The 10,060-nt window shown below is 51.3% G+C and overlaps 1 protein-coding gene across 1 annotated transcript; it reads right to left on the bottom strand.

Moving 5' to 3' along the window:
- Window positions 1–1,044: 1,044 nt before the first annotated feature.
- On the bottom strand, window positions 1,045–1,983 carry LOC142246849 (taste receptor type 2 member 40-like). Its single transcript, XM_075319900.1, has one exon. It carries the CDS (start codon window positions 1,981–1,983, stop codon window positions 1,045–1,047), a length of 939 nt encoding a protein of 312 aa, XP_075176015.1.
- Window positions 1,984–10,060: the final 8,077 nt, after the last annotated feature.

The following is a 10,060-nucleotide window of genomic DNA, read 5'->3' as shown; positions in this document are numbered from 1 at the left end:
GGGTGGTGGAGCCTCTGTATAGGGGGTGGAGCCTCTGTATAGGGGGTGGAGCCTCTGTATAGGGGGTGGAGCCTCTGTATAGGGGTGGAGCCTCTGTATAGGGGGGTGGAGCCTCTGTATAGGGGGTGGCAGAGGTTCTGATCAGATATGGAGGATGCACATAGCACATGTGCTGATTATAACATATTGTCTTGTGATATATTGTACATCTGCTGTACATCTCTTCTATTGCAGTTGTTTTTCATTATCATTTGCATTACACCAATCAGCCGCTGAGTCTGAATCCACTGATCCCTACATCTTCAATTCCTTTATACATGAGCTTAAGTTACTCTTTCTATTCCTGAAGAAACAGAACAAGTAGCACCCAGGTGAGGGATCCTGACTATACCACATCTTGTCCCAATGTGACTGTAGGATAACGAGGGACAGGGGCTCCTATGCTGTTCCTTACACTAGGGGACCCTAGGTTATCCCTAACCTCAGGGTTACTCCTGGTGGTGGAGATGCCTGAGTCACGTCCATGGCTATACTCCTGACCAGTTGAATTCTGATTCCTCTCACCACTGAAGGAAGAGGCAGAAGTGAGAAGGAAACAGAGATAAAGACAGACAAAGGAAAACTAAAACTCTGGAGAAAAACAAGAGCAGGAAGTTAGCAACAAAAAACAAATCTGTAGTCTGAACAGATGCCAACGCCGCCATCACAGTTGGCGAAGTCAGTAAAAATCACACAAGTATTGATAATTATACACTTTTTTTGCTTTCTTATTGTATTTTGGAAAAAAAATATCACATATCATATCAAGCATCAGTTACAATAAAGCAGGAGTCCTGATCCCAAGCTCTGCTCTCCAGGCTGACAATCTCGTGTGATGCCTCCGATACGTGGAATCATTCATACTACGGTATATACTGTATATGCCATACGTTCTCAGCTCCTACGCAGCATTTTGGGGTTCATGTGGACACGGGGCCTTCAGCAGTACAGGGGGAGGAGCTTCGCTTTTGCTCATCTATGTCTTTTCCCATTCTGAAACTTCTTTTAGATGTTGTCCCCCTCCCCCCATCCTAGATTCACCTTTCTTATCCTCCTACATGTAGAGGAGCTCCAGCTCCGGAGCGTCTTCCTAAGCTTCGAGTTGGACTGGATAATGATGGCGGCTTCTATGGTTGGGAAGGACACACCAAAAAACCAGTCCAACAAATGCAGATCATCCAATCTATAATGGATTGCGAAACCAAATATTGCTATCAAATAATAGGACACAGAAAGCAGAATAAGCAGCGTCATGGTCCTCACAGCATTGATGTAAATCTTCAGCTGAGGGCGGGTGAAGCCCAACACTCCGCGCTTCATGTTCCTAATATGTGTTATCAGAGAAGAAGCCGTGAATCCAGCAGAGACCAAACTAATGATGAAGGGAGGCCAGCAACAAAGGAAGGTGAACAGCATCATGAACACAGTATTGAGCGTGTAATCAGGGAATCCAGAGTCCAGGGTGACGTTCACAGACGGTTCTGTAAATCCTTCTGGGATAAATAGGATGCTTACAGCAAACGACACAGCTGCTGATACTAGGAGAAGATATGGTAGGAGCCGCCGAATATGTCTCTTTAGCCAAACGATGAACTTATGGCTGAAGGTTGTTGTGCTGGAGAAGTAGAGGAGGCAGAGCCAGGCGATGAGCCAGTACTGGAAGTACATGAGGGCAGTAATGAGGGTCAGGTAAAACCCTGCCACGCCCTTGATGAAGAAGACTTGTCTGCAGACCACAAAGAGCAGCTCCTCAGAGATCATCATAACGTGCAGAAATATGTTCACCATAGCGATGAAGAAGTGGAGTAAAGCCGACGGGTTCCCCTCACTTCCAAATCTCAAGACATTTATATTCTCAACTACAAGGAAAGTGTTCAAAGGAATCCCAACCAGATTCTCCAGGAACCCTAAGAGAGTGAAGGAGAGCCACAAAGGAATATTCATGGTCAGCCTCAGGTAGGCTCCTCCTGATATTCCTGAGTGCTGGACGTCAGATGCTGAGTGCTGGCTTCTATATGCTGGAATCTGAGTGCTGAGTGCTGGGTGCTGAGTGCTGGCTTCTATATGCTGGAATCTGGGTGCTGGGTGCTGAGTGCTGGATGCTGAGTGCTGGACGTCAGATGCTGAGTGCTGGCTTCTATATGCTGGAATCTGGGTGCTGAGTGCTGGATGCTGAGTGCTGCTGGCTTCTATATGCTGGAATCTGGGTGCTGAGTGCTGGGTGCTGAGTGCTGGCTTCTATATGCTGGAATCTGGGTGCTGAGTGCTGAGTGCTGGATGCTGAGTGCTGGCTTCTATATGCTGCAATCTGGGTGCTGAGTGCTGAATGCTGAGTGCTGGCTTCTATATGCTGGAATCTGGGTGCTGAGTGCTGGATGCTGAGTGCTGGGTGCTGAGTGCTGGGTGCTGAGTGCTGGGTGCTGAGTGCTGGGTGCTGAGTGCTGGATGCTGAGTGCTGGATGCTGAGTGCTGGATGCTGAGTGCTGGGTGCTGGGTGCTGGGTGCTGAGTGCTGGGTGCTGAGTGCTGGATGCTGGGTGCTGGATGCTGGGTGCTGAGTGCTGGGTGCTGAGTGCTGGGTGCTGAGTGCTGGATGCTGAGTGCTGGATGCTGAGTGCTGGGTGCTGAGTGCTGGATGCTGAGTGCTGGACGTCAGATGCTGAATGCTGGCTTCTATTTGCTGGAATCTGGATGCTGAGTGCTGGATGCTGAGTGCTGGGTGCTGGGTGCTGAGTGCTGGGTGCTGAGTGCTGGATGCTGAGTGCTGGATGCTGAGTGCTGGATGCTGAGTGCTGGGTGCTGAGTGCTGGATGCTGAGTGCTGGGTGCTGAGTGCTGGGTGCTGAGTGCTGGATGCTGAGTGCTGGATGCTGAGTGCTGGGTGCTGAGTGCTGGATGCTGAGTGCTGGATGCTGAGTGCTGGATGCTGAGTGCTGGGTGCTGAGTGCTGGATGCTGAGTGCTGGATGCTGAGTTCTGGACGTCAGATGCTGAATGCTGGCTTCTATTTGCTGGAATCTGGATGCTGAGTGCTGAGTGCTGGATGCTGAGTGCTGGATGCTGACTGCTGGCTTCTATATGCTGGAATCTGGATGCTGGATGCTGAGTGCTGGATGCTGAGTGCTGGATACTAGGTGTTGGATGCTGGTTTCTTGGTGCTTTGTGTTGGAGGCTGGGTCTGTTGAGTTAGATTCTTGACACTATGTACTGAATTCTGGTTGCTTGATGCCAAGTGTTGGGTTCTGGATTCTGGGTGGTGGGTGCAGAATGCTGGATTCCGGGTGGTGGGTGCTGAGTGCTGGATTTTGGGTGGTGGGTGCTGAGTGCTGGATTCCGGGTGGTGGGTGCTGAGTGCTGGATTCCGGGTGGTGGGTGCTGAGTGCTGGATTCCGGGTGGTGGGTGCTGAGTGCTGGATTCTGGGTGGTGGGTGCTGAGTGCTGGATTCCGGGTGGTGGGTGCTGAGTGCTGGATTTTGGGTGGTGGGTGCTGAGTGCTGGATTCTGGGTGGTGGGTGCTGAGTGCTGGATTCCGGGTGGTGGGTGCTGAGTGCTGGATTCCGGGTGGTGGGTGCTGAGTGCTGGATTCTGGGTGGTGGGTGCTGAGTGCTTGGTTCTGGGTGGTGGGTGCTGAGTGCTTGGTTCCGGGTGGTGGGTGCTGAGTGCTGGATTCCGGCTGGTGGGTGCTGAGTGCTGGATTCCGGGTGGTGGGTGCTGAGTGCGTGGTTCCGGGTGGTGGGTGCTGAGTGCGTGGTTCCGGGTGGTGGGTGCTGAGTGCTGGATTCTGGGTGGTGGGTGCTGAGTGCGTGGTTCCGGGTGGTGGGTGCTGAGTGCGTGGTTCCGGGTGGTGGGTGCTGAGTGCTGGATTCCGGGTAGTGGGTGCTGAGTGCTTGGTTCCGGGTGGTGGGTGCTGAGTGCTTGGTTCCGGGTGGTGGATGCTGAGTGCTGGATTCTGGGTGGTGGGTGTTGAGTGCTTGGTTCCGGGTGGTGGGTGCTGAGTGCTGGATTCCGGGTGGTGGGTGCTGAGTGCTGGATTCCGGGTGGTGGGTGCTGAGTGCTGGATTCCGGGTGGTGGGTGCTGAGTGCTTGGTTCCGGGTGGTGGGTGCTGAGTGCTGGTTACTTGGTGCGTTGAGTTGGAGGCTAGGTCCCATGTGTTGGATTCTAGACACTATGTAGTGGATTCTGGTTGCTGGATGCTATGTGTTGGGTGCTGGCTGACTAGTGCTGGGGATAGGAGGCTGGACATTGGGGTCAGCAGGTGGGAGGCAGGGTGTACTGACTTCTGCTGTTCATGCTTTACATGCCGGTTTACATGCTATTTGCTTATGGTGTAAGTTACATACACCCGAGGTTCTGTGCATAGAGAGTGAAGATGAGATTGTCCGTCATATATTTGTATTCGGATTATTCACAGGCAGTGGTGGAGAAATGGATGGAATAACATTACAGTAACGTAGTGTGCTGGTGCCTGATGGGGCAGTGACTTCACGACCTTCCAGGACATCAGCATTGTGCATGGGGACACGTGTCGTAAGTGGACATATCATAGGCACAAAGTCTCAAGTGTCGCGGGGCTGTCTAGGATTAGATTGGTGTGTTAGGATCCCATTAATGATCTCAGCAAAGAAGTAAATAAGGATCCAAGAAATGAGCTGCGAGCTGAAGAGGGTCAGGACCTGTGTGAGAGCATAGCCAGTGGTGGACCTACAGCCCAGTAATGAGCCGCGAGCTGAAGAGGGTCAGGACCTGTGTGAGAGCATAGCCAGTGGTGGACCTACAGCCCAGTAATGAGCCGCGAGCTGAAAAGGGTCAGGACCTGTGTGAGAGCATAGCCAATGGTGGACCTACAGCCCAGTAATGAGCCGCAAGCTGAAGAGTCAGGACCTGTGTGAGAGCATAGCCAATGGTGGACCTACATCCCAGTAATGAGCCGCGAGCTGAAGAGGGTCAGGACCTGTGTCAGAGCATAGCCAATGGTGGACCTACAGCCCAGTAATGAGCCGCGAGCTGAAGAGTGTCAGGACCTGTGTGAGAACATAGCTAATGGTGGACGTACAGCCCAGTAATGAGCCGCGAGCTGAAGAGGGTCAGGACCTGTGTGAGAGCATAGCCAATGGTGGATCTACAGCCCAGTAATGAGCCGCGAGCTGAAGAGGGTCAGGACCTGTGTCAGAGCATAGCCAATGGTGGACCTACAGCCCAGTAATTAGCCACGAGCTGAAGAGGGTCAGGACCTGTGTGAGAGCATAGCCAATGGTGGACCTACAGCCCAGTAATGAGCCGCGAGCTGAAGAGGGTCAGGACCTGTGTGAGAACATAGCTAATGGTGGACCTACAGCCCAGTAATGAGCCGCGAGCTGAAGAGGGTCAGGACCTGTGTCAGAGCATAGCCCAATGGTGGACCTACAGCCCAGTAATGAGCCGCGAGCTGAAGAGGGTCAGGACCTGTGTCAGAGCATAGCCAATGGTGGACCTACATCCCAGTAATGAGCCGCGAGCTGAAGAGGGTCAGGACCTGTGTCAGAGCATAGCCAATGGTGGACCTACAGCCCAGTAATGAGCCGCGAGCTGAAGAGGGTCAGGACCTGTGTGAGAACATAGCCAATGGTGGACCTACAGCCCAGTAATCAAATCACATAGGAATATCAGAGCAATCGAATGTACACACCTATAGACAGGGGAGCACACAGGGGTGTACATAGAAATCATAGGGCCCCATAGCAGAAGTTCAAATTGGCTCCCACCCCCCCCAAAAAAAAATATTCAGCTGAGTCCCATAATATCATCTGCCGCACCTTTTCCCCTTTTATTGAGGCCATAAAGTATGATGCCCGCAAAAGTGTTCCTAAAACGATGAATTATACCCTTACTACTGTACCCCCCTCAACTGCCCCGGCAAACTATGGTGACCCTAAAATAGTATGATCCCCAACTGTGACCCCCCACACCTCACTCCATACAGTATAATAGCCTCAATAACTCCTCACACTGTATAATGGCCCCCACTAGCCCTCCAAACAGTATAATGGCCCCCACTAGCCCTCCAAACAGTATAATGGCCCCCACTAGCCCTCCAAACAGTATAATGGCCCCCACTAGCCCTCCAAACAGTATAATGGCCCCCACTAGCCCTCCAAACAGTATAATGGCCCCCACTAGCCCTCCAAACATATAATGGCCCCCACTAGCCCTCCGCACAGTATAATGGCCCCCACTAGCCCTCCATACAGTATAATGGCCCCCACTAGCCCTCCAAACAGTATAATGGCCCCCACTAGCCCTCCAAACATATAATGGCCCCCACTAGCCCTCCGCACAGTATAATGGCCCCCACTAGCCCTCCAAACAGTATAATGGCCCCCATTAGCCCTCCAAACAGTATAATGGCCCCCACTAGCCCTCCAAACAGTATAATGGCCCCCACTAGCCCTCCAAACAGTATAATGGCCCCCACTAGCCCTCCAAACAGTATAATGGCCCCCACTAGCCCTCCAAACATATAATGGCCCCCACTAGCCCTCCGCACAGTATAATGGCCCCCACTAGCCCTCCATACAGTATAATGGCCCCCACTAGCCCTCCAAACAGTATAATGGCCCCCACTAGCCCTCCAAACATATAATGGCCCCCACTAGCCCTCCGCACAGTATAATGGCCCCCACTAGCCCTCCAAACAGTATAATGGCCCCCATTAGCCCTCCAAACAGTATAATGGCCCCCACTAGCCCTCCAAACAGTATAATGGCCCCCACTAGCCCTCCAAACAGTATAATGGCCCCCACTAGCCCTCCAAACATATAATGGCCCCCACTAGCCCTCCGCACAGTATAATGGCCCCCACTAGCCCTCCATACAGTATAATGGCCCCCACTAGCCCTCCAAACAGTATAATGGCCCCCACTAGCCCTCCAAACATATAATGGCCCCCACTAGACCTCCGCACAGTATAATGGCCCCCACTAGCCCTCCATACAGTATAATGGCCCCCATTAGCCCTCCAAACAGTATAATGGCCCCCACTAGCCCTCCATACAGTATAATGGCCCCCATTAGCCCTCCAAACAGTATAATGGCCCCCACTAGCCCTCCAAACAGTATAATGGCCCCCACTAGCCCTCCAAACAGTATAATGGCCCCCACTAGCCCTCCAAACAGTATAATGGCCCCCACTAGCCCTCCAAACATATAATGGCCCCCACTAGCCCTCCGCACAGTATAATGGCCCCCACTAGCCCTCCATACAGTATAATGGCCCCCACTAGCCCTCCAAACAGTATAATGGCCCCCACTAGCCCTCCAAACATATAATGGCCCCCACTAGACCTCCGCACAGTATAATGGCCCCCACTAGCCCTCCATACAGTATAATGGCCCCCATTAGCCCTCCAAACAGTATAATGGCCCCCACTAGCCCTCCATACAGTATAATGGCCCCCACTAGCCCTCCATACAGTATAATGGCCCCCATTAGCCCTCCAAACAGTATAATGGCCCCCACTAGCCCTCCATACAGTATAATGGCCCCCACTAGCCCTCCATACAGTATAATGGCCCCCACTAGCCCTCCATACAGTATAATGGCCCCCATTAGCCCTCCATACAGTATAATGGCCCCCATTAGCCCTCCATACAGTATAATGGCCCCCACTAGCCCTCCATACAGTATAATGGCCCCCATTAGCCCTCCATACAGTATAATGGCCCCCACTAGCCCTCCATACAGTATAATGGCCCCCATTAGCCCTCCATACAGTATAATGGCCCTGTCAGAGTTCCGGGTTTTCCAGTTTTCTTTTGAAAGAGCTTGCCCTTTGTTAACATGGAGTTTTCTGTTCTGTTGCCCTACTTCCTGTCCATCTGCATAAAAGCCGCCCCTAAAGCTTAGTCCAGTGCCCGAGTATACTGTTTCCTGTGTGCTCCTGCCCTGCTGCTCTTGGTGCCTGATTGTGATTTGGATCCCCTTGAAAAACAACCGACACCGACTCTGGACTTCATCTGGTCTCATCTAGCTGTGCCCGGACTCCGTTTGCCGTCTTTGGTCGGCACTTCTGCCCGGTTCCTTCCGTTTCTTAACCGCTCTGGACTCATACCGTACGGACATTTTTGGACTTACCTATTGCCCTTTTGTGTCCCGGCTGCTGCGCATTTAGACCTTCTGGGGTGATTGCCAGACAGTCCCTGTATAGGGGTTCGCTCTTGGTGGTCTCCCTGGGGGAGTCCGGTGCGCGGTCCCGGGAATTCCCTTTCGCCCCGTCCCTGGAAGGTATTTCCTGTATTTATGTTCTGCTGTGTTTTTGTTCCGTTTATGTACATATTTGCTGGTTGCATATTATAAACGTCTTGCACCAAGAACTCGTCTCTGGTTGTCATTGCCCTAACGCAATCGAAATCCTCAGTACATACAATAGTATTACAGGCCCCCATTAGCCCTCCAAACAGTATATCTGCCCCCACTAGCCCTCCAAACAGTATAATGGCCCCCACTAGCCCTCCAAACATATAATGGCCCCCACTAGCCCTCCGCACAGTATAATGGCCCCCACTAGCCCTCCATACAGTTTAATGGCCCCCACTAGCCCTCCAAACAGTATAATGGCCCCCACTAGCCCTCCGCACAGTATGATGGACCTCACACAATCCTTCACACTGTGTTATTACTTGCATACAGTATAATGGCCCTCAAATAGGCCTCCATAAAGTGTAAAGTCCCACTCATAGCCCTCCAAATACCATAATGGCTCCCAAATAGCCCTCCAAATATATAGTCCAACATAGCCTTAGATATAGTATAATGGCCCCCACATTTCCTTACATATAGTATAATGCATCTTCCATAGCCCTTCCCTATGGTATAAGGAGTCCGACCTAGTCCTCCATATAGTACAATGTACTCCCAGTAGTTATCCATATAATATAATGCACCTGTAAGGGTGTGGGTGGAGAGCAGGGGACAGGGGGCTCCTAGCCTGGCACTCAGGCTAGTGGACCATAGCTATCCCTAATCCCAGATTTACCTCTGATGGCGAGGATATTTGGGCCGCCTTCCTTGCCCTAGCTCCTGACCAGCTTTGATCTAATACCCCCACCTTCAACCCCTGGGGAGGGCTGGGGCAGGAATGATAAAAGTAACAGAAATAGATAAATAGGGGAAATCCAAATCTCTGTCTCATAGCGCACACACACACACACACACACACACACACACACACACACACACACACACACACACACACACACGTATAAGTCAAAAGAGATTAGGAGGAAAATAAGAGCAGGGAGGAAGCAACAAGACAATAGTAGAACTGTACAACTCAAAGCACAAAGTCGTACAATCACCAGCAGGACCGGGATACAGCAGCACACAAACTGGTTTAGTAAAATGCTATAGTTTGCTTGGGAGGACAGGCTCCACCATCTTAAAAAGGTGTGGCGTTACTGTGATAGGTCTCCCACAACATGTGATCTTGTCAAAAGATGAATTCCTTTGAGGAAGCATAAAACCGAGCCATGGCCCCACATCCTTTGATCCCCACTTCATCTCTGGTTGCACTGCTAATATTTGGTGACTCGTCATCATGATGGAACCATAACAATCCGCCAAAAGTGTGACATGGCTCCAAAATGATCCTGAAATGCTGAGCAGTTATTAGGCGACAGGTAATACAGCGGAGTGTGTACAAAAAGGCTGGATCCGGCCATGAAAAGAACAGGCCACAGAAGGCTTCCTCTCCTCGTCGTTATCAGCAGATTTGTGGTCACCGGTGAAGGCCGAGTATTACCATGCTCAGGTGCTTGTAACGTGCAGGTAATGCTCGGATGGGTGCGACTCGTGTACCGAATGCAAATTGTCTCTTCATGAAGGAAGTAGATGAACTCTAGCGCCACCTATTGGAAGTAGCAATCCTGAAAGTCAAAAGTGGCCCTTTAATGAATTGACAAGGCTCGTTGGAGGGTCACTTTTGACTTTTAGGATTGTTTCTTCCAATAGGTGGCACTAGAGTTCATCTACTATATATCTACTATATA

This window comes from Anomaloglossus baeobatrachus, chromosome 7, assembly GCF_048569485.1.
Source record: "Anomaloglossus baeobatrachus isolate aAnoBae1 chromosome 7, aAnoBae1.hap1, whole genome shotgun sequence".
NCBI classification, from domain to species: Eukaryota; Metazoa; Chordata; class Amphibia; order Anura; family Aromobatidae; genus Anomaloglossus; species Anomaloglossus baeobatrachus.
Note: the sequence above shows the minus strand (reverse complement) of the source record. Positions and strands in the feature narration are given on the sequence as shown.